The sequence below is a fragment of the Candoia aspera genome, chromosome 3 (genome assembly GCF_035149785.1).
Source record: "Candoia aspera isolate rCanAsp1 chromosome 3, rCanAsp1.hap2, whole genome shotgun sequence".
NCBI lineage: Eukaryota > Metazoa > Chordata > Lepidosauria > Squamata > Boidae > Candoia > Candoia aspera.
Window position 1 is genome coordinate 113,738,728 of NC_086155.1, and position 24,496 is coordinate 113,763,223.

At 39.6% G+C, this 24,496-nt stretch overlaps 2 protein-coding genes across 2 annotated transcripts; one reads left to right on the top strand and one right to left on the bottom strand.

Annotated features, from left to right (window-relative positions):
* Positions 1-3,631: 3,631 nt before the first annotated feature.
* Positions 3,632-21,488, bottom strand: IK (IK cytokine). The gene is made up of 20 exons (XM_063298646.1): positions 21,370-21,488; positions 19,869-19,935; positions 18,687-18,779; positions 17,898-17,957; positions 17,439-17,606; positions 17,241-17,355; positions 16,392-16,462; positions 16,249-16,295; positions 15,633-15,796; positions 15,433-15,541; positions 14,700-14,739; positions 14,168-14,375; positions 13,442-13,460; positions 12,869-12,949; positions 12,376-12,454; positions 5,801-5,858; positions 5,260-5,348; positions 4,662-4,770; positions 4,175-4,209; positions 3,632-3,904 (listed from the first exon to the last, which is right to left on the bottom strand). Exons 1-20 carry the CDS (start codon positions 21,383-21,385, stop codon positions 3,877-3,879), a joined length of 1,656 nt encoding a protein of 551 aa, XP_063154716.1. The 5' UTR covers positions 21,386-21,488; the 3' UTR covers positions 3,632-3,876.
* Positions 21,489-22,261: 773 nt separating this feature from the next.
* Positions 22,262-24,340, top strand: NDUFA2 (NADH:ubiquinone oxidoreductase subunit A2). The gene is made up of 3 exons (XM_063298655.1): positions 22,262-22,394; positions 23,269-23,375; positions 24,146-24,340. The coding sequence occupies exons 1-3, from the start codon at positions 22,288-22,290 to the stop codon at positions 24,235-24,237; spliced, it is 306 nt and encodes a 101-aa protein (XP_063154725.1). The 5' UTR covers positions 22,262-22,287; the 3' UTR covers positions 24,238-24,340.
* The last annotated feature ends 156 nt before the right edge of the window (positions 24,341-24,496 follow it).

Genomic DNA, 24,496 nt, shown 5'->3' on the forward strand with positions numbered 1-24,496 from the left:
CCTGGGTTTGCATTGTGATGTTGTAACACAGTTAATCATTTTTTGTCACTGAAGTTTGTACTAGGCACCTAAGACTCCTCTGATGATAATGAAGAACCAAAGAAGAGTTTTGGGCAAAATTGTGCAACATTCTGAATGAATCTGATATGGGTATGAAATGAAGGAGTACATCAATAGTGATTGGGTCAACCAAGAATGAATGACAGCAATGAGAGCAATGACTGGAGAGTATCTGCTTAAAAGAAAAAAAATCTTTATCTAAATTATGGCTATCATGATAGTTTTTTTTAACTTTCCTGTCTTACAGTTTTATCAGTCACAGGTCTAGCATAAATGTAGAATATGCTTCTTTTTGAAGCATGCCCCCATCCTTGCAGAACAGTATGGTTAACACATTGAAAGCTAGAAGGGACTCACTCTGCTGTGCTACTGACTAATAGTCAGTAGTACAGCAAATACCATTCTCTGCCCAGAGTAAGAGAAAATTAAAACACTCCTGTTTTGGGAAACCAGTACCAAGATCTGGCCAGGTGTGGGAACAGTTGCCTGGAGCTACAGTTCTTTCCTAAAGATTATTATACTGAGCAAGAGGCCTTCTCCATAATAGACAATGGGATGACATTCCTTTGCTTATGCTGAAGAATTCCTAACTCTTAAGAAGCTCCACTTGCTGAGCCTGCCTGACCTGTCACTGCAGGGGTAATATAATTGCTACTTTCCATAAAAACGAACTGGTGGCTTCTATTAGTGAAAAATTAGAATATAGTTTAGACTAAAGCTCAGAACACAATTGATTAATAGATTCGGAATCTGTACACATGTTCCCTATCTATATCCAGAATAGATGGTACACAATTATGCTGTTAGTTTAAATCTGAAGGCTAGGTACTTGAGCCTTCTCTCTCTCTTTTCATTAACTTTGTTTGGTACAATGTAATCAAAATTCTGCTTTGAAAACAAAACTTGTTAAATTCCTACAGTCAGGACCAGAAATATTGGAACAAGGATAACTGTTTTGGCATTTGGCCTCTGTACACCACCACATTGAAGTTGAAAGGAAACACACCCAGATGGGAGCAAAGTCAGGACTTTCAGCTGTAATTCAAGGGGTTTGACAAAAGTGGGGCACTAACCATTCAGGAAGTACAGTCAGTGGCGTACACACACCACCATTGTTGGTGGCTCATAAGTAATGGAACGAATGGCTGACAGGCAGCTGCATGGCCAGCTATGGCCTGTTTCCTGGGTACCCCATGCCCAATCAAGCAGATAAAAGGCCTGGAGGTCGTTCCTAGTGTTACATTTGCATTTGGTAGCTGTTCACTGGAACTCTCAACATGAGGTCCAAAGAGGTGTCCATGCGAGTGAAGGTGGCCATCATTAGGCTGAGAAAACAAAATAAACCCATCAGAGAGAGAGCAAAAACATTGGGAGTGGCCAATACAACAGTTTGGAACATCCTGAAAAAGAAGGAATTAACTGGCAAGCTCAGCAACAGCAAAAGGCCTGGAAGACCATGGAAGAAAACTAAAGTGGATGACTGCAGAATTCTGCTCATGCATGACGAGGAACCCTTTCACAACATCTAGCCAGATCAAGAACACTCTTGAGGAGGTAGGCATGTCATTGTCAACATCTACAGTCAAGAGACAGCTTTATGAATGTAAATACAGAGGCTTCTCAACAAGGTGCAAACCACTGGTAACGCTCAAGAACAGAAAGGCCAGATTAGACTTTGCCAGCAAACACCTAAGAAAGCCTGCCCAGTTCTGGAATAAGATTCTTTGGACTGGTGAAACCAAGATTAACTTGTACCAGAATGATGGGAAAAGTATGGAGAAGGAAAGGAACAGCTCATGATCCAAAGCATACCACATCATCTGTCAAACATGGTGGAGGCAGTGTTATGGCATGGGCATGTATGGCTGCCAATGGAACCGGGTCACTGGTATTTCTTGATGACCTGACTGCTGATAAAAGCAGCAGGATGAATTCTGAAGTGTATACGGCTATACTTTCTGCTCAGATTCAGCCAAATGCTGCCAAGCTGATAGGATGCCACTTCATATTGCAAATGGATGACCCAAAACATACAGCAAAAACTACCCAAGAGTTTCTCAAGGCAAAGAAGTGGGATGTTCTTCAATGGCCAAGTCAGTCACCTGATCTCAACCCGACAGAGCATGCTTTTCACTTAATGAAGAGAAGACTGAAGGCAGAAAGACCACAAGCAAGCAGCAGCTGAAGGCAGCTGCAGTAAAGGCCTGGAAAAGCATCTCGAGGGAGGAAACGGAGCATTTGGTCATGTCCATGGGTTCCAGACTTCAGGCAGTCATTGACTGCAAAGGATTTTCATCCAGGTATTAAAGGCGATCCTTATGTTTGTAATGATGTTGGTGTGTTCCATTACTTATGAGCCACCAACAATGGGGGTGTGTGTATGCCACTGGCTGTACTTCCTGAATGGTTAGTGCCCCACTTTTGTCAAACCCCTTGAATTACAGCTGAAAGTCCTGACTTTGCTCCCATCTGGATGTGTTTCCTTTCAACTTCAATGTGGTGGTGTAGAGAGGCCAAATGCCAAAAACAGTTATCCTTATTCCAATATTTCTGGTCCTGACTGTATTTAGCAATGACCAAATATTTAGAATGGTCATGAGATAGAATGGATATACAAAGTTATTAATTCTTTAGCTTGCTTCTCTAAATATTTAACCAACCATTGCTTCTTTTTATGTGAGGCACAATGATCATTAGTCTTTGAATAAATGCTTCAATACTGTCCCATAAGAGAGTGATGTAACTGAGTCAGAAAAAACTCTATTTCCTGTTTCATTTAATAAAATAATCTAGCAAAGATACATTCAAAAACGGCTTAAACATATCTAAATGTTTATCAAATGCGTCAATAAAGTCCACCAGAATGTTTGAAATGTTTACTCCTGTTTGTATCAGATTAATAGTTCTATTATTAGCTTTAAAGATTTAATTGTGGCAATTTTAGTTCTCCATTTAATTAAAAAAATTGTATTTTGTTATTTATTATTGCTACCCACTCTGGAAGGCGTACAGTATCCAAATATACAGTTAAAAGAGTTTGAAAAACATGAAACAAGACATGGCAACCCAGACTAAAAACAACCATATCAATAAAACATTAGAGGGGCTAAACAGGAACACTGTGCCAAGGCCTGGAACAGAGCCAGGTCTTAAGGGCCTTCTGAAACCCCGGGAGGAAAAGTGTCATCCGTATCTCTGGGGTGGGGATGCTGTTCCAGAGGGCAGGGTCAGTGGCAGAGAAGGCACACTTCCTTAGTCCCAGAAGATGACAATGTTTAACTGAGGGGGCCTGGAGTACACCCACCCTGCCCAGATGTACTATTTAGGCAGAATCTATTAGAAATAGTAACAATGGAGACAAAGGATTTTTCCTAATAGGTAGAATATCAATATGCTATGTAAGTCTACATTAGGATATATTTCTATTATTACAGAAATGCTACCAGTCAGGTCTAACAAGACCATTCATATTGCTTTCTGTATAAAGTAAGTCTCCCCGCTCCACCCAAAAATCTTACCTGCCCCAACATATTGCCATACATTCAAAGAACACAATAAGAATTCTGTAACATTAATATTATAGCAATTTTTATTGCATTACAAATCCAAAGTCTGAGCTCCTAGGGAACATGCTGTGCCGCAGACAAGGAAAAAAGCATCTAAAAAGTTTCAACATAGTCAGGAGCTGCCCTTCATACTCATATGTAAGCAGGAAGCAAGCTGGGTTTGTTCCAGTGACTACTCCGTCCAAATCAAATCTCCACTAGAGCTGAGCTTTTGGAATACAACTGAAGGGATCAAGACCTCCTGGCAGCTTCAATATTTTGGCCTCTTCACCTCAACCCTGAAATTACAGACATGCATATGACATACTATATGATATGGCACATTAGCAGAAACCACGTTAAAAAACATACTAAAACAAAGCATATCTAAGAACAAAAAATACTGAAGGTAAAGTAATTATATTCTTCAGCCCATACATGTACCTCCTGCAATAACTAAGTAGCTGCACTTTGCTAAATGCATACAAGATACATACAGGACACAGAGTTGGCTCCAGTAATAGTTTCCAATCCACACTAACTTTTCAAATGAAAGCAATTATACTAACCCATCAGCCTCCATCTTCTTTCTTTTTTCAATGATCTGCAGAGAGAATACAATCACTATATTGTGGATATGATATTAAAGCATTCTTTGTTGGAATGACCTAACATTCAGGCAAAGGGTCATGTAAATAACACAAAAATCAAATAGACCAACTGTTTTCTGATAAGTTGGATCAGGATTCTACTGCACATGTGAAAAGGTTTATGCCTATATTGTGGGAACAAACTACAGAGAGCATTTATCTGATTTATCAGAATCAGGATCACGAACTAGAAAGTGTCACAATCTGGCTGAGAGCCTTGACACAGTATTGAAAGGGCCTGAGAATAAAGGGTATTTCTATGCATGAAACTGAATGAAACAGCTGAACACAATCCTTTCCAAATCTTAAAATCTGTAAGGTGTGTGTGTGCAAAACTGTAAAGAAACTACTTCCTAGGGTGAACAAAAGGGATGTTACTAAATAAATAATAGCTTAAGTTGCTCACCGCACTAATCTTCTTCCACTGCCGATCTAGTTCAGCCTTGTCATTGGTCTCCTTGAAACGGCGTGTCTTACGGCCTTCAGACATCTTGATTCCATACTGGAATGCTGCTCTAAAATAACACAGCAAAACCCCAAATACAGATGGGGAATTTGTGATTCAGCTACTCTGATACAAAACTTGAGATCTACTTTCTCAGCTCTATTACATGAGGCATCTTGTGAGTCATCCCACAAAAGGTAGTAGAGATTTATTTATAATTAATTATTTAACTTAACTTATTTGACTTAATATGGCCACCCATTCCAGAAAACTTTGGGTGGCTTATAAAACCCATAAAAAGAGTAAAACCGTTAAAACCCACATAAACAGGCAGCCCGGACTAAAACAACTAGAACAACGAACAGTACAGTACAGACAACACAAAATAACAATACGACAGGGGCATGACCAATAGATCACACCACATTAACTCTAGGCCTGGCGACAGAGACAGGTCATAAGGGCTTTCTGGAATCCTATTCTGGAATCTATTAGTTATAAATAATAGCCCTATAATACACTCTATCCTCCTACCCTTACAAAAAAGTTGCAAACTCACTTGGGTAGAGCCTCTTTATTATTCATGTACTCGCTATATTCCTCTTGTGTATCGAAGTCCCAGCGACCTAGAGGTCCTTTTTTGTTTCCCTTGAGGAAGGAAAAAAAGACAAATGAAGTAGAATTATAGTATGTGGTAGAAAGAACCATACCACTTTAGACTGAAAGGAAGCTATTTTTGAATGTTCCATATATTAGAACATTCAATCACTAATTTTGCTGCAGATAAAGCAAACAAAAATATTAGCATGCTAGGAACGAAGATTCTATACTGTCCACTATGATACTTTCCTCCTTTTTGCAGTGGGTATGCATACACATACACAGAGGGAAGCATTAAAATATTTTATCCCACATGGCACAATCCATTCCAGCCCTTTATTCTACTGCAGATCAAGCTAGAAAATTAAAAGCTGCCAGGTGAAAATTAAAAGCTCCCATGAAAAACCTCAATATAAATAAATATTCCAAATGATTCAACACATATTATTGAAACATTACATCACAGAAAAATACATATTTTAAAATTATGGATGATATACCTGATCCATTTTACTATAGTCTACTTCTTCATCACTATCCACAGCAATGTAATCCATTCTAGGAAAAACACAAAATTGGACAGTAACTATCATTACAATCCGATTCAAAGTATGTTTTGAGACACAGCAGTAACAAATCTGGAATTCTCTGCTTAGCTTAAAGATTCTACGGCATAGATGGCAACATCTCATACTGTGTGTTCTAAGTCAGAAACTATAGAAGTGGACTATTTCAAAACAGTTATATTCTCCTAGCCCACTTTTCTGCCCATTTAACTCAGTTGAGTTGCAAATGTACTTTTTTTGTGCCGATAGAAAACTTTAGTTGGGTGGACCTTTTTGAATGTCTACAGTATAACTTCATTACCTAGATTCTGCTAATGCTTCAATGTAAAGCCAAGCTTTTTCCAAGCTTGAATACAATGAAGTCAGCCCTATCAACTTCCAGCATCTGGCCTTGATGCTTTATTTAAAACATATATGTGTTTTCGTTTTGTTGAAATTATTTGCCAAGAAAAAGCATGGCCTTGGGCCAAGAAAGGTTTCCAACTCCTAGTCTGAATGTTTTCTTAATCTGAAGTTTATATTCCATCATTCCACCATTTAAATAACTATTCCCATTTCTAATGCTAGTTCCATTCCTATATCAGTGGTCCTCTGGATGCTGAATTCCCCTAAGTCCGAGTTACAGTTATAATCGAAATTATTCAACCCCCATTGCAAATCAGGTTGATTGTCAAAATGTACAGACTTTCAGCTGTTTGCAATGAACAAATCAAACGAAAGCAATTGAAATAGCTCAACACAACAAATGCTTCAACTGGAGTCCCCAAAGTCAACTGAAAATGCAACTTATAATGACTTCTCCAGTCTCCAAAATTATTCAACCCCCTTCAACAGAATCCATCACAACAGCACACATACAGTATGCAAAACAGGTGTTGTCTCAAGCACACCTGATGCAACTAATCAAGGGCTTCATTACTTGCACCAGGTGTGCTTGAGCTGAAACACATGAAATACCTGAACTGGCTACAGCTTTGTTGAGTGTCACATTTGACTGCATGTTAGAAATACAGTATGGCTAAGTCAAAAGAATGGTCCAAAAAGGTAAGAGAAGAGATTATCGCCCTTCACAAACAACAGGATACAAAAGGATAGCGAAGGCACTGAATGTTCCTAGAGACACTGTTGGAAGCATAGTTCGCAAGTTCAAAGTTAAAGAAACAGTGGTTACACTACCTGGACGGGGCAGAAAAAGGAAGCTGTCAGTGGCTGCAACCAGATTTCTGAGAAGGCAGGTGGAGAGAAACCCTTGAGTGACTGCAAAAGACCTGCAGCAAGACCTGGTGGCAACAGGCGCTGAGATTTCAGTGAGCACAGTAAGGCGCGTACTAAACACAGAAGGTTCCCATGCCAGAACTCCAAGATGTACACCACTACTGACCCAAAAGCACAAGAAACGTCAGCTCCAGTATGCTCAAAATCATATAAATAAGCCACAGAAGTTTTGGGATTCTGTTCCGTGGAGCAATGAAACAAAACTGGAACTTTTTGGCCTGATAGACCAGCGGTATATCTGGAGGAAGAAGAATGAAGCATACGCTGAAAAGAACACTCTGCCTACAGTTAAGCGTGGTGGTGGCTCAGTGATGCTCTGGGGCTGCTTTGCATCCTCTGGCACTGGAAACCTGCAGCGTGTGGACGGCAAGATGGATTCATTGAAGTATCAGGAAATCGTAGGAGAAAACATCATGCTGTTTGTAAGGAAGCTGAAGCTTGGGCGTCATTGGACCTTCCAACAGGGCGATGATCCCAAGCATACCTCAAATTCCACTAAGGCTTGGATGGAGAAGAAGTCCTAGAAGATTCTACAGTGGCCATCACAGTCACCTGACTTGAACCATATAGAAAATCTCTGGTGGGATTTGAAGAAGGCGGTTGCAGCACGCAAACTCAAGAATATTACTGAACTGGAGGCCATTGCTCGTGAGGAATGGGCTAAGATTCCTCAGGAACGCCGCCAGAAGCTGGTGTCTGGTTATGCATCTCGTTTGCAGCAGATCATAACAGCAAAAGGGTACTCTACTAAGTACTGAAGATGCTTGCCATGAAGGGGTTGAATGATTTTGAGACTGGAGAGGTCATTATAAGTTGCATTTTCAGTTGACTTTGGGGACACCACTTGAAGCATTTGTTGTGTTGAGCTATTTCAATTGCTTTTGTCTGATTTGTTCATTGTCAAAATGTACAGACTTTCAGCTGTTTGCAATCAACCCGATTTGCAATGGGGGTTGAATAATTTCGATTACAACTGTAGTATGGCCAGTAGTTTAGAAACTGGAGCTGAAGGCATGTATTCCATGCAGAAAGGGGAGGGTCAAAGTATGAGAGCAGATTAACAATTAAAAGACTTGATAATTACATTTATATATACATTTGGAAGAATATTCTGTTTTACTACAGCTAAGGAAGCACTTTCAGGCCCTTCCAGAAGAGACTCTGAGCCTCCCTAAAAGAAAAACAGGAGACTCTGATCCTGCAGAACAGCAAAAGAGATAACACTATTTTCTGCAGTTAAACAAAGGGGAAAAGGGCTACAGAGACTAAGGAACAGGATTATTTTGAGTATTTTGTTGGATTGCACCAGTGAAGTTGTAAAGCACAAAAGAGGCATCTGATAAAAAAGCTGAGAAGTCTCAACCCTATAGTCAGCTATTTCTTTTTGCTCATCCAAGTGGGACTGGCAAGAGCAGCTGTAACTGTAGCAGCAAGGACTTCCCGTGGCTAGAAAGCAAGCTCAACAATCTGGGGACTCAAATGATGTTTTCATCTATCCTTCTAGTCACAGAAGACAAAGGAAAGAATACTAATGATGAGTTACTAGTTAGGAAAATCGTGCCAATATGAGAGGCACCATCTAACATCACAGTGATCCAAATATACGCCCCAACCACAAATGCTGAAGAAACTGAAGTAGAGCAGTTCTATGAGGATCTGCAGCACCTACTGGACAACACGCCTAAAAGAGATGTTATTTTCATCACAGGAGACTGGAATGCTAAGGTGGGCAGTCAAATGACACCTGGAATTACAGGTAAGTATGGCCTGGGAGAACAAAATGAAGCAGGACATAGGCTGATAGAATTTTGCCAAGACAACTCAATGTGCATAACAAACACTCTCTTCCAACAACCTAAGAGACAGCTTTATACATGGACTTCACCAGATGGACAACACCGAAATCAGATTGACTACATCCTTTGCAGCCAAAGGTGGCGGACATCTGTACAGTCGGTAAAAACAAGACCTGGAGCTGACTGTAGTTCAGATCACGAACTTCTTCTTGCACAATTTAGGATCAGACTAAAGAGATTAGGGAAGACCCACAGATCAGCTAGATATGAGCTCACTAATATTCCTAAGGAATATGCAGTGGAGGTGAAGAACAGATTTAAGGGACTGGATTTAGTACATAGGGTCCTGGAAGAACTATGGACAGAAGTTGGCAACATTGTTCAGGAGGCGGCAACAAAATACATCCCAAAGAAAGAGAAAACCAAGAAGGCAAAATGGCTGTCTGCTGAGACACTAGAAGTAGCCCAAGAAAGAAGGGAAGCAAAAGGCAACAGTGATAGGGGGAGATATGCCCAATTAAATGCAAAATTCCAGAGGTTAGCCAGAAGAGATAAGGAATTATTTTTAAACAAGCAATGCGCGGAAGTGGAAGAAGACAATAGAGTAGGAAGGACAAGAGACCTCTTCCAGAAAATTAGAAACATCGGAGGTAAATTCCAGGCAAAAATGGGTATGATCAAAAACAAAGATGGCAAGGACCTAACAGAAGAAGAAGAGATCAAGAAAAGGTGGCAAGAATATACAGAAGACCTGTATAGGAAGGATAACAATATCAAGGATAGCTTTGACGGTGTGGTCAGTGAGCTAGAGCCAGACATCCTGAAGAGTGAGGTTGAGTGGGCCTTAAGAAGCATTGCTAATAACAAGGCAGCAGGAGACGACGGCATCCCAGCTGAACTGTTCAAAATCTTGCAAGATGATGCTGTCAAGGTAATGCATGCTATATGCCAACAAATTTGGAAAACACAAGAATGGCCAACAGATTGGAAAAAATCAACTTATATCCCCATACCAAAAAAGGGGAACACTAAAGAATGTTCAAACTATCGGACAGTGGCACTCATTTCACATGCCAGTAAGGTAATGCTCAAGATCCTGCAAGGTAGACTTCAGCAGTTCATGGAGCGAGAATTGCCAGATGTACAAGCTGGGTTTAGAAAAGGCAGAGGAACTAGAGACCAAATTGCCAATATCCGCTGGATAATGGAAAAAGCCAGGGAGTTTCAGAAAAACATCTAGTTCTGTTTTATTGACTATTCTAAAGCCTTTGACTGTGTGGATCATAACAAATTGTGGCAAGTTCTTAGTGGTATGGGGATACCAAGTCATCTTGTATGCCTCCTGAAGAATCTGTATAACGGCCAAGTAGCAACAGTAAGAACAGACCACGGAACAACGGACTGGTTTAAGATTGGGAAAGGAGTACGGCAGGGCTGTATACTCTCACCCTACCTATTCAACTTGTATGCAGAACACATCATGCGACAAGCTGGGCTTGAGGAATCCAAGGCTGGGGTTAAAATCTCTGGAAGAAACATTAACAATCTCAGATATGCAGATGATACCACTTTGATGGCTGAAAGCGAAGAGGAACTGAGGAGCCTTATGATGAAGGTGAAAGAAGAAAGTGCAAAAGCTGGCTTGCAGCTAAACCTAAAAAAAAACAAGATTATGGCAACCAGCTTGATTGATAACTGGCAAATAGAGGGAGAAAATGTAGAAGCAGTGAAAGACTTTGTATTCCTAGGTGCAAAGATTACTGCAGATGCTGACTGCAGTCAGGAAATCAGAAGACGCGTAATCCTTGGGAGAAGAGCAATGACAAATCTCGATAAAATAGTTAAGAGCAGAGACATCACACTGACGACAAAGGTCCGCATAGTTAAAGCAATGGTGTTCCCCGTAGTAACATATGGCTGCGAGAGCTGGACCATAAGGAAGGCTGAGAGAAGGAAGATCGATGCTTTTGAACTGTGGTGTTGGAGGAAAATTCTGAGAGTGCCTTGGACTGCAAAAAAAAAAATCAAACCAGTCCATCCTCCAAGAAATAAAGCCAGACTGCTCACTTGAGGGAACGATATTAAAGGCAAAACTCAAATACTTTGGCCACATAATGAGAAGACAGGACAGCCTGGAGAAGATGTTGATGCTAGGGAGAGTGGAAGGCAAAAGGAAGAGGGGCCGACCAAGGGCAAGATGGATGGATGATATTCTATAGGTGACAGACTTGTCCCTGGGGGAGCTGGGGGTGTTGACGACCGACAGGAAGCTCTGGCGTGGGCTGGTCCATGAAGTCACGAAGAGTCGGAAGCGACTAAACGAATAAACAACAAATAGTCTGAGTTCTCTGAGTAAAAAATTGCTGCTACATGATAACCATGTCAAAATGATTTGGGATTACATGTTTTGCCAAAGGATAGAGAACTTGATTAGGATGGCTATGAGGGCTGAAGAAGAAAATCCACAAGTAAAGACTTCAGGTAAGGATTTATGCACTGTATGAAGAACTGAGAGAGTACATACAACAAAATCTGGTAAACCATAAAGTAAAAAGTAAATATAAATAAAACCCATGGCTTCTAATGCCTGTATCCCAATTTTCAGTTTAGAGGAAATGAACAAAATAAGACTAAATTCTTAAGTCCAAGAATACAAATATTATTTAATCAGAATAGTGGAGACCTGGTGGAAAAATTCCCATGATGGCAATATCGCTATATAATTCCTGAAGGATATAAGTCATTTAAAAGATGCAGAAGCAATAGAAAGGGAGGATTATATACACTCTAAAAATACCTGTATGTGCTTAAATTCAAAGGAATAAACTTGGTATCATTGTTGAAAGCAACTGGATTAAAACAAGTAGAAGAAAGAATAAAAGCAATCTCTACTGTTGATGTCTATTACCAACCTCTCAACCTTCTAACCAGGGATAAGATGTGGATACTGCTTTCCAAAAGCAAACTGCAGATCTTTCCAGTAGCATGTAGCAGCAATGATGATTTCAATTACATTTAAAGCAATTGAAACAGACTGGATTAGAATTTAGCAGATAAATCAGGAATAGGAATTTGGGGAATTATGATGGCACCCCCCAACTCCCCGTTTGTCCTATTGATCATAATTGTAGCAGCAACATTTCTGACAAATTTAGCCTGAAATAACAAAATTGTAATTAGAGCCTTTGTATTGTTACCCTGACCACTGCAGCCCATTTACTTCTCAAAATGTGAAATGCATTGCCTGCCTATTTTGTTTTGCAAACAGAAGAAACAGAGTGTGGTGGCAATAATAATTTATATCTGACCAGCCAAAAGCAAGTTTGCCCATACAGTGAGCTACTGATACTCAAGACAAGGCAACCTATTGTCTTATTTTGCTCCACATGGTTCCTAAGTACACTCTCTCATTATCTGAACAAAGCATAATGTTCTTACGTTGCAGGGTAGCATTCGGCATAGCTGTTCGACATTCCAAAGAAATCACCCACTTGCATTTTGTCTTCAGTTTTTTTTAATGTATTAAAAGATAAGGAACAAAAGTAGTCTGAAAAGGACAAGTCTCTACCAAATAAGCAAGCACCATGAATCTACATGGGAAGACCAAGCAGAATATTAAAAAGGTCTTAAGCAGTTTAGAGCCAACTAAATATTTTCTTTCTTACAAGCTGTTAGTAACAAGATCATGGTACATCAATTTGGTTGGAGTGATGTACCTCTTCCAATTGTTCCTGTCACTCCAGTGGAAACTATGTATTTCCACTGAAAGTATATATATGGTGTTCTTTTGGAGCTTCCCCAAGATACAACAACGAAGTATTTTATTTAAATGAAGGTTTGAATTTATAGAGAAGACTAGTGCTTCACCAAAAAGACACCACAGCAGCTGCTAAACCTAGAACTACCCATTTAGTATGCAGATATAAAGGATATGATTCTGTCCCTTCCCAGCCAGCAGAACCAGCAAATTTTTCATTGATTGATTTAATCAACTCTTTGGCTGAGCCAGGTCCTGCAAAAAAAAGAAAGAAAGAAAGAAATTACAGTATTGTCCATTCTGACAGAAAGACTACTACTCTAGTTGAACAGAGTTTAAAAGCAATCACAGGAGATTCTCTTGAGTGGGTGCCATTACCGGGTAGAGATTGGAACCACTAAATCAGGAGGCAACTCCAAAATATAAGGGATATAAAAAAGCCAATGATGGCTTACTGTGAAATGTAAACCAGTCCTTAAATTCACCACAAATAAGGAAAGAATCATACAAGAAAACCAAAATACAAGTTTTCTTATCTTTCTTGCATGGCTAACCTCCAAGCTAAAAAAAGAATTCCAGTCATATTGTATTAGACTTTCTAAATATTCAATGGAGGTAAATCTCTAATGATATTGGATGGCTGAGATGAAACCTGTTTCTTCATAAATCTCCATTGCACAGATATTATGATTAGCAATCATATTCTTCCTGCTTGCAGCAACTTTTTTTTTTAAGATAAGAACTTACCTTTGTCTATATCATTAGGCTAAAAGTAGAAAAGAAAAAAAGAACACATTACTATCAAATAAAACAAGCAAGATGAAGGCTGGTTACTTAACACAAGAAAAGCCATGTTGGATCAGATCAAAAGATGCTTGTAGTGCAGAATGTTGGCCCTACATGCCAGATAAAAACAAGAAGCCAGAAGCTCATGTACCTCTGCAACTAGTTATTTGAGAACTCTACTTGAGAATGAAGTAAAATACCGCAAGACTTTATTCCTATCATCAGAAGCTTCAGCTTCTGAATGACAATTTTACTGACAATTCTGCATGAATAATATTCAATTTAATTCACTGTTCCATTTAATTATTACAACTGCATTAACAATATAATTGTTGCCACAGGAAAGATTTCAAAACTATTTTATACTGGTAACACATAGTACTGATCAAAGTGCCATATAAAACACAATATCTCAGTTTCATGGTATATATATATATATTCCATTCAACTGTGTCCGATTCTCAGAGACTGCCTGGACAAGTCCCTGCAGTTTTCTTGGCAAGGTTTTTCAGAAGTGGTTTGCCATTGCCTCCTTCCTAGGGCTGAGAGAAAGTGGGTCACCTGGATGGCTTTGTTCCTAGGGAGAGACTAGAACTCAGAGTCTCCTGGTTTCTAGCCTAGTGCCTTAGTCACTACATCAAACTGGCTATGTATGTATGTGTGTGTGTGTGTGCGCGTATTGCTTACCTCATCATCAGCTTTGGGTTTCTCAAAGTAGCTGTGCCTCTTCTTCTCCTCTTCACGTTCCCTCTCTCTCTCTCGTTCACGATCTCGCTCATGTTCCCTATCTCGCTCTCTCTCCCGTTCTCGGTCCCGTTCCCTGTATCTCTCTCGTTCCTTTTCTCGTGGCACTTTTGCCGCAGATGGTACGTAATCTCCAATATCTTCAAAAATACTTTTCGTCAGACAAGCACATATTAAAAAGGCAAAAGATAAAACAAATACACACAAGTCTCAGAAAAAGGTATAGGAACCTTGCCTGGAGAGTCACTGGTCACAAATAATTCTTTTTTATTAAGCACTTTTGCCCCCAAGGTGGCGGCATCTTCTTTTTAAGTGAGTCAGCCCCTGAGCCCTGAAGGGTAAGCCAAAACTAGTTCCTTCCAAATTGAGGACCTTGCAATAATGCAGCAGCTTCTTGGAAACAGTTCCAAAGACAGTGAGAATGATCCAGCTAAAGCCCTGAAGGGCAAGCTACTTGAAGTATCCATATACTTACTTCATGTCTGCCTCTGGGGGTTTCTTCTCATCCAGTTTCCCTACAAACAGAAAGCAATCAGAGTACACTTACTTCTGTATCCACGGTACATTCTGTTTCTTTTAGGAGACAGATACATTTTTGGAAATATCTGTAGCATTTCATCAATGGTGCACTTTATATGATCGCAACATGAGATGGGCAGTAAAGAAATATGAGAAATAAATATATGATATGATGCACAACTTATGTTAACCTTTCCTCTCTTTGATCATGCAAGTGTCTATTCCTCAGATTCAAAAGCAGTAATCTCCACCTTAAGCACATTTTCCACACTAATGTGAAACATCAACCTATAGGGCAACATGTAGAATCTAAGTTTTGTAGTCTGTTATCCTTCTGACATTTCTCAAATGTTAACAAAGCATTCATTTTCAGTGCTGCTCATCATGGAAAATGAGATACTGATGGTGAACATGAGTACTGATGGTGAGCAGGAGGGGGCCCATATCCAGGGGGAAAAACACATGGGTAGTTTAGAGGCTTTGAACTTTCCTTCGAAGAAACTCAGAGCAGACCCCCTTTGAGTTTTGGGTTTATCTGTGTGGGTTTCCCGCTGCCTTTCAGTTTGGCAGGATTTTCTGTCTACTAGAGTAGGACAATAAACACTAGAGATCAAGATACTGTCTCAGCATGGTTCTTCGCTCTAAGATAGGACAATATCCAAGTCTTAATTCTAAAAACATATGCTCACCTTTATCCTTTTTCTTGAGCTTTTTATTACGGGTGCCTTGCCTCAAGTAGGAGAGAATCTGAGTCAGCTTACTGATTACAATATCATTTGTAGTCAGTGTGGTCTGGGCCTAGAAGGATAAATCACAGGAATCGCTATCTTGACAGTTCATTATGACTGCCTTGCACATACAGCATTACCACAGCAATTAGGTCAATTACCTCCATAGTCGGGCAATCAGCCTTACTTCTAATCAAAGTTGTGGGAATATCTGTGTCGGCATACTCATCATCAAGATCCACCACATAAGCCATTCTCCCTGGCAGGAAGAGCTCATTTCGCTCGTATGCCTTGTTCCTGAATAGTATCCGATAGATGTTACGGCCTAGTGAAAAAGAGGATTCATGAACAAACCACAATTCATACAATACATTAAGCTAAATAAGCCACAGTATGATTTATGGTGTTGTGAGAACTAGGACCAAAACATTTGAGCCGTTGCTCCGATCAGCAGTTCTTCAAAGCATATAAAACCAAGGCTAGAAATCAAAACATACTTTCACCCAGGGGTTATTTAAGAAATCCTAGAATCACAATAAACTTGCTCACAGAACTACATATTCATAACATCTTACTCTAAGGTTAAGAATATGTAAGTGTTGGACTTGGACTGAGATGATCCAAGTTCAAGTTCACTTTCAGCCACAGAGTTGTTGTTGGGGAGAAAAAAAATGGAAGGAGAGCATTATATATGCCACCACAAGCCTCTGGAGGGAAAATAGGATGTAAATCTAATAAACAAACAAAGAAACAAACAAAATGTTTGAACAACCTTACCCAGGCGGGTCTTGAATTCAATTTTATTTTCAGGATCTTCATCCTTCCTAGAAAGGAAGCAATGAAATACAAATGAGTATCTGGGCGACATTTTCTTTCGGTCTGAAAGCACATAGGCCACAACTCTGCTTATCCCTACTTACTTAGTTTCTTTTTGGGGCTTTTCCATTAGTTCTTCTTCTTCCTTTTCTTTGCTGGCAATCTCTGCCCGTACCTGACCAGAAATAAATTTTCTTCAAAATTTTATGATTTTATAAATACAGTCTCCCAATAGATTAGATAGCATAGGAGCAAACTGCTGGTTCCCAGTAGCCCTTCATCACACTCTGCAGATGGGAATCCACCCATTTTCCATTACCACCGAGCTGTTCAAGCCACCATTGTTTTGCCACTGTTATAAGCAGCAGGAAAAGACTTCAGTAACTTGCCAGGAAGTTTAAAATATCTCCCAGCATAGCAGCCTTGTTCAAGAGCACTATTTCCTTACAGTTACTAGCAACCAAGTAAAAGCAATCTTCCCTGTCTCAGGAATGCTGGGGGAAAGAAGGTTAAAGAGGGGGGAAAAGTAAATAGAGGCAAGTGGGGAAAAAAGATTATTTAGATGTTTAAAGGCAGCGAAGAGGCGGACGCGACTTAACGACTGAACAAATTTCATACATAAAATGTATGTACACTATGCAAAATATGTAATTGGCACAACATACTTTAGTAGCAACCACTGAATAACAATGGCTTGAAAGCCTTGAACAAATTCTCAGATTGTTCTTGATCAAAACGCATTGTATTCATTTTAGTATTTCAAGCAAGTTCTGTGATATAAAAATTGGGAAGAGCAGGCATTACAAGCCAAGATAAAAAAAAATTACATAAACAAAAAAAATCAGCCTAGATATACAGTATAGAGTATTTTTAAGTAGAGCAGCGACAACAAATAAGGCCAAGAACTTCCTTAACATATGAACTGTTATGTACTGTTGCATTATTTGGCTCACCTTTTGCAGCAAAGCAAAATCAAGCCCCTTCACCAAGTGAGTGTGTTCCATGTCACCACCCAAGAATTTGGACTCCTGAATCAATTGCCGCCTCTTTTCTGCTGCTGATTTATCTCTAGTACGATAAAAAGAAATGGTTAAAGATCAGCACTGCACTGTACTCTAAACCAGAGTGGCAGCAACAGTAACTGTACTCACGCCTCTGCAGTGGGTCCTACCGCCCTGTAATTGGCAGTTGTACTGATTAATTCTGTTTCTTCATAATCTTTGTTGACACCATCTCGTCTTTCCTTGGCACGATCTCTGTATTTCTCTGCCAATTCCCTCTCGCGCTCAATCTCTTGTTGGCGTAGTTTTGCATAATAGCTGACATAAAACAAAACAAAAATAAATTAAGCAAACCATGGCATTCTAAAAACATTTTTCCTTAACACCGATACTGATTGCCACTGTCCTTTGTTTCATCCTTGACCTAGGCCTACATTTTCCATTCAGAGAAATAGCATAGATATTTTCTGATTCATCCTTATATTGAGTACTAAAAGATAAGCAAAAATGATTAGCTCCATTTATCCAGCAATGTGATTCTTCCTCCAGTTTAAGAAAACATCAGCTCTTTTGGAAACTTCAGGAAGCAATCCCTATTTTTCTATTTACCTTTTTTTCTTTCTCCTGCGAGCAGCAGGATCTTCATCTTCATTGTACTCCCTTGGCATCCTAAACAGAACAAAAATAAAAATGTTCACAATAACAGGATGTTTTAAACTGCAACAAAATAGAAACTCCAGTTTCAAAAAAATATTAGCAATAATGAAGTTAGTTTAGTCTTTGTTCACCCCAGAGGAAGCCATAAAACCCTTCAGAAAAAAGTTTTCAAAATAACAACAACAACAACATGCAGGCAATTTATAGAAAGTAATAAATCTTACTTTTCAGGATTGCTACATGGATAAAATGTACATGACATTCTCTGAACATTACTTATTTTTTGCAAATTCTATTTATAGCCTAGTCCTGATTTTAGCATCTATTGTATATGCATCAATTATATAAGATATACAGATTATAAGCAAGAGAGTATCTTGAGAGACCCAGTTTGGTCTAGTGGTTAAGGCACCAGGCTAGAAACTAGGAGACTGTGAGTTCTAGTCCCACCTTGGGCATGAATGCTGGCTGGGTGACTTTGGGCCAGTCACTCTCTCTCAGCCCAACTCACCTCACAGGGTTGTTGTTGTAGGGAAAATAGGAGGAGGAAGAAGTATTAGGTATGTTCCCTGCCTTGAGTTATTTATAAAAATAATAAAGGCGGGATACAAAATCTAAAAAGAAAAGTGTACTCATTTTATAGATAACATGAGATTAAATTAGAACTAGTATAAGATAATTATGCATCAGCTGAAAAAATGTATTATGTTTTAGTAAAAAGTACAAAAATTGCATGCTTACTCATGATGGCGAGATTTTGAAGGTGGTGCAGATGTTGGTGCTGCCCGTGGAGTCATAAGAAGCTTACGAAAGTCTTCATTGGTCAATTTAGACCTATTACAAAAACAATTGTTTACAAAAATACATAAAAACAGAATACTTAATTACTGGGTATTATTTATTAAATTTGTATGCCACCTGACTTCTAACAACTCTGGGTAGGTTAGAAGAAGAATAAAGGGATTTTAAATACTGCAAAAAATGTGCAACTCATGGTACATAATTTATTAAGAAAAAAACCTAACTGCTCCTATACAATATTCATGTCCTAACTGCCAGGAAACACGCTGAGACAAGGAACTGGTCTCTAATGTTTTATTGCTTGTACATAACAGGAATCCTAACAAACTGAAGAAGCGTGGGAAAAACCCAGCCATATAAACCCCAAAGGTTAAGGCGGTCCCGATCTGTGTCTCTTTGAATGGCTGCCCAATTCCTCAGTGCTACGCATGCGCTTAACAGTCCCCTGCTCGCCATCCTTACTCATGACAATTCATTTACTATACCCATATATATAGACTTGCCAGAATCCCAACCAGTAAGAAAATTACTTAGTGGTTGTCTCGTGTTTTTCCCACTGATTATAGTATGCAAAATGACCAGAAAGAACAGAAAGAAATAGAAAAAACCAAAATGTTACAGTTCCAAAGCAGAGTACATTATTGCCCCCTTTTGAATTGTTTTGTTAGGTCAGGTGATACTACCTTTCATTCTCCAACATACACTGGAAAAAATGCCATCCCCCAGTCCTTGTTTAACACCATTTTGGCTCTTTGCAATCTCATTAGCTAATATCCACAAGTTTTTGCTGGCTGATACAGTCTAATCAGCAGTGAATATAGCAAAGACCTTTACTCTTCCCTCCCACTGCACCTCTGCTTGATGACAAGGCTCTCCTTCCCTCCAAGTATAAATTGGAGAGGGGAGCAGGGGTTAACTAAGTGGTCCTGCTGAGATTTTGCATTCCACACAAGTGAGAACAATCTGCAATCTCCTTCAGAGTTCTATGTCCAGGATAAGGAAACCCTCTTGTTGCACTTAGAGGAAGATAGGCTGGGTGCCCTTAGCAATGTATATGGCAAAAACATTGGTCTTTACTACTGAAAGCTCCATCTTAAAATTTCAGATAAAAGCTCTACTCACTGGTGGAAAGAATGAGAATCATCCACATCATGGCCATCTGGGGCTAAAGGGTTGGAGAATGGCTCACCTAGAAAGATAGAGTTACAAGTCAACACAATGTATCTGAAAGATAAGTATGCATTTCACTCAAACAGATTGCTGTGACATTTTTCATATAGAAATAAAGTAACTGGAAAGAAATAATACATAGCTTATATGCAACTGATTTTCAGCCCAGTTCCAAAGTGGTGCTGAAAGAGTGTTGGAAAAGAGCAAGACTCAAGAAAGTAGCTGTCCAGAACAGTATCAGCTGTCTTGCAATCCACAGATCATTCTGTGGATTCTACCCTCAATTCATCTTTCTCCACAATACCTTGGTCTCTTTATTTTGTATATAATGTACTATCTGTAGGAATATCATCATCTGTGCCTTGGAATTTTTACTAATATCCTTTCCCCCCCAAGAAAATACAACAAAAGACATGCCAAAGTTTTTTATGCAGGCATAATCAAGAGAATAGCACAAAGTAAACATGATCATTTACAATACTATAGTTATTTGGAAGCACTTCAGGAAATCCTTAAAGAGAAGAGGAACAAGGACTGACTCCCAAAAAGTCATGTGTGCAAATCCCACAGAAGCATTATAATACCTAAAGTACTTAGGAATGTGGTCATGTTTAGAATAAATAAAGAAGTAAATTAAAATATAAAAAGATGAAAGATGTTTCCCAATACTGACAAAGCTTCCGTTTTCAGAAGTCCATAAAATTGTAAAATAATAAGAATTAGAAACTGCTGATAGTGAACATATTCAATTCTGAATCTGTGACTGAACAGGTAGCATTTCAAGTAAATAAGCCTTGCTTTTCCCCATTTTTCCACAGGTTTCTCCCCTGAAAATTAGCACTTTCTATATCCGATACAATACAGGGCAAAATACAGAATATATAACTTAGGAAAAAGTCTGGTATGTTTTGCAAGAATCCAGCAAGCAAATCACAAATAAAGTAACAGTCCACCATCGGAGTATTAGCCAATCCTTTGCCCATCCGACTCTATAAAGCTTCCTCCAAAGCACTAACTAAAATCGAAAAGCTTGAAAACACCAGCTTTATGTCCTTCAATTCTTTCCCCATAGAGGATTCATCGTTCAGTCGGTATTATTTCGTACCCATCAAAAGGGAGACAAATCTTCATAAAGTTATTGAAATACGCCGACATTTAAGGGTTAAGATTAGTGAGAACCGAGAGGACGTAGTTTAAAAAGTGAAGATACGGGGAGAAGTAAAACAAAAAACAAAAACCAGGAAAAAGACCAAGAAGTCTGCTCTCCCCAACCCCCTTCATATGGATCATTCAGCCCTTCAACACTCAAGGTAAGAATAACTGCCGTAGATCCCTCGGAATATATTCGCTGGCCCCTTGTTTGGAAAGAGAGGCGAGCAAGAAAAGGGAAAGCCAAGCCAGAGGGCAATTCACCGACTCCCTCTCCCCCCGCAGGCTTCAAGGTGACACTCACTGTCTCGTTCCGGCATCGTCGCTTCTCCTGAGAGGTAAACAGCTCCGGCTGAGGCAACAAACAACGGCCCGACTAAGCGCTACCCCTTTCCCACAAGGCACCGCGCAGGGAAGGCGCTTTTAACCCATAGGGCACTGCGCGGAAGCGCTCCTTTGGACTTGTCGGGATTGATCACTTCCGGGTTGACTTTTAGAATCAAGTTAGCCTTTCTTTCAATGATCTCTCATTAAAAATAACGGGCCAATCTAGGATATCAGCATGTCTACTCAGCAGATTGCAGCAAAAACAGCAATTCTCATTCAATATGTATCAAGTCTTATTTTCTTATTTCAACACTGGAAAAGTAGACCTTTTTTGCAGTTTAAGGGAACTTTAGATGGGATCGTAGTTTAAGATTATTCCGAAAATGAGTATTTTCCTATTTTGCAGGTTGAGGACAGTTTCAACGGCTTTTCGGGTTTTAGGTAAATCCGGCCCAGTCAATCAAAAACTGAAACGCATCACTGTTTTCAAACAAAATATGACGTTTATAGAGAGCTATGAGATCTGAACTGCCAAGATGCGAACGATCTAGAAATCTTTCGGATTTTGGGAGGCTAGGCCTAGCAGGCCCTGTAAGGAGGATGTGTTGATCTCACTTTGCTGCTGCTGCTGCCTTTGTTTCTACGTAGACCAGCCGCCCCATCGCTGCTCTTCTAATTCTTCACTGATTTCTACGCGTAGTTTTCAGTTCAGAACTTGGACAGATAGGGCTTTAAATCAAGGAAAATGTGAGCTCTGATTCTCTTAATCATGTTACAGGTCTACAAGCGGGAGCTCGCGACCGTCTACTTTTTACCCATGACACCTCGCACGCTTCTTACCCCGGTTCGCGATTGGCTACAGAGAAGGTGAAGCAACGCCCATGCCCGCGGGACCATGGCGGCGTCCTCAGTTGTCCGAGCCATTGGGAGCAATCTCGCCCAGAATCTCAAGGAAATCCGGATCCACCTTTGCCAGCACTCGGCGGCTAGTCAGGGGGCCCGGTAGGTGAGAGGCGAGCAGGGGCCGTCTCCGACCCCTTTGTGGAGAGTGTGGAGGCTGTCCAGTTTATCCCTTTGCTGGCTGGGTTTGCGCGTCAACCAAGTGGATAGATAGGCTGGCAGGGAGAAAATGGTGAGGTACCACTTGGGCTGCTGTTAAGCCTAGCAGGAGGTAGTCCAGTGGTTTTTCCTTAGGTGCTTCAAGGCAGATGGGATTTTAAAAACTGTTTGGTTCTCCCTGATAGACAATACAGAAAGCAGAGGACCTTTTAATATTCATAACAGTGCTAATTACAGTCAGCTTTCTTCGTTACTAGGGAGAGGTCTGTGCGCGCGCGCGGTGTTTCTTTCCGTGTTTCTTTCCTAAGCGTGTTCCTTTTCTAAGTTTGTCTGAAGAATTTCAGAGTGATCTATAATGTTCCTCCACCCATTATCCTTACAGAAAGGCCATGAGTTTTTTTCAGCTATTCGAATCTTTGTTTGCGTGATACAGTGAACTAAAAATATGAGAGCTGGGTTCACACAATGTGCTAGACAAAAATATGGTTGGCCTGTGTATGAATGTGTGCAGCATGCAGATACAAACAAAGTAAAGTAAAGTGACTTTGGATCAGTTGTTCTCTTCTCAGTCCAACCTTTCTCAGGGGTTGTGGGGAAACAGGAGAAGGGAGCAGTGTATACCTTATCTTGAGCTCCTGTACAAAAAATGGGCTATAAATCTAATAAATAAATGTCTAATGTTTGAAACATTATTCTAAAGTGAAACGTAGCATATTCTGTGATTAGATATTTAACATGTTTTTCTGTAGTGTAATTGAAGGGCATGAAGATCCTTGAACTGGAAGTACTGTTTTCTACTCTCTTGGATTCTTTGCAGAGATTTCATTGAACAGCACTATGTCACTTTGAAGAAGGCAAATCCAAACTTCCCCATCTTGATCAGAGAGTGCTCCAATGTTCATCCCATGCTTTGGGCTAGATATGGTGAGTTGGGAAGGACTTTTCTGTGAAATGCTCTTACAAGTACAATAGAAGCAATTTGTTCAGTTCACTCACCAGGGTTTGTTATTTATCTCTAAAACGTTTTGAAAAAAAACATTGCTGTTAAAAAGAAAAATGGGAGGATTTTCTGCAGTTATGAACTGCAGTTGTTTGTAAGCCAAGGTCATCTTGATATCAACTGACATCAGCTGATATCAACAACATGTATGAACATGTTGGCATAATCTATTAAAAGAAATATACAGTATTACAAAGAGAAGGTAGAGATTCAAGAGAGACTTCTGTGCTAATTCTATTAATACTATTGACAGACTAAGTTAAATTGCTACATTCTTGCAACAGAGAGGGAAAGAAGTTGGCAGGTACCAATATAATGTACAGTTGTAATCAAAATTATTCAACCCCCATTGCAAATCAGGTTGATTGTCAAGATGTACAGACTTTCAGCTGTTTGCAGTGAACAAATAAAAGCAATTGCAGTAGCTCAACATGAATGCTTCAAGTGGTGCCTTTTTTTTCTTGTACCATTGCCAGCCCAAAAGATTTTAGAAAAACAGCACTATTGTGCGTATATATTTTGTCCCCATAGGCATTTTTTTTGTCTGAATTGTATTAGCAAGTATATAGATAAGCAATCAATTTCTAAAGGAGTTATAGATTAAAAACACAATTCTCTCTTGAAACCTTAGAAGTATCTTTGAATGAGGTCAGTCTATATGAGTTTTAAAAATGAGATTTGCTTTTTTCCCCAGCTTTTGGCCTAGAGAAGAATGTGTCGCTGAATAACCTAAATGTGGAGCAAGTTGCCAAAGCCTTGGAGAATGCTGTTAATAGCAAAATATAAAGATAATCCTGTGTCCTCGTTTGATTCTAAAACAATAGACTATTTTTGTTTGCAGTTTCCATGTAATCAATTGTGATCTACAAATAAAGTCATGTACAAAGTATCCTGTTTTAGTCAACATATGCCCAAGGGCAGTTATATTCTGAGCAGGGTAGAGAAAACATGCAGAGCATGGCTTCTAGAATTCTCTCTCACTCCTTCACCAGCAGTGGCTGTAAGAGGTTCTATTCTTGCTTCTATGTGGTTTTTTCCCTGCTTT

Coding starts and splice junctions, on each gene's coding strand:
- NDUFA2 (XM_063298655.1), top strand. CDS start 22,288: ATGGCGGCGTCCTCAGTTGTCCGAGCCATTGGGAGCAATCTCGCCCAG. Junction 22,395..23,268: donor GCGGCTAGTCAGGGGGCCCG/GTAGGTGAGAGG, acceptor GATTCTTTGCAG/AGATTTCATTGAACAGCACT. Junction 23,376..24,145: donor CATGCTTTGGGCTAGATATG/GTGAGTTGGGAA, acceptor TTTTTTCCCCAG/CTTTTGGCCTAGAGAAGAAT.
- IK (XM_063298646.1), bottom strand. Junction 17,958..18,686: donor TCAAAATCTCGCCATCATGA/GTAAGCATGCAA, acceptor TGTTCTGTTTAG/GATGCCAAGGGAGTACAATG. Junction 5,349..5,800: donor ACTATAGTAAAATGGATCAG/GTATATCATCCA, acceptor TCCTTCCTCAAG/GGAAACAAAAAAGGACCTCT.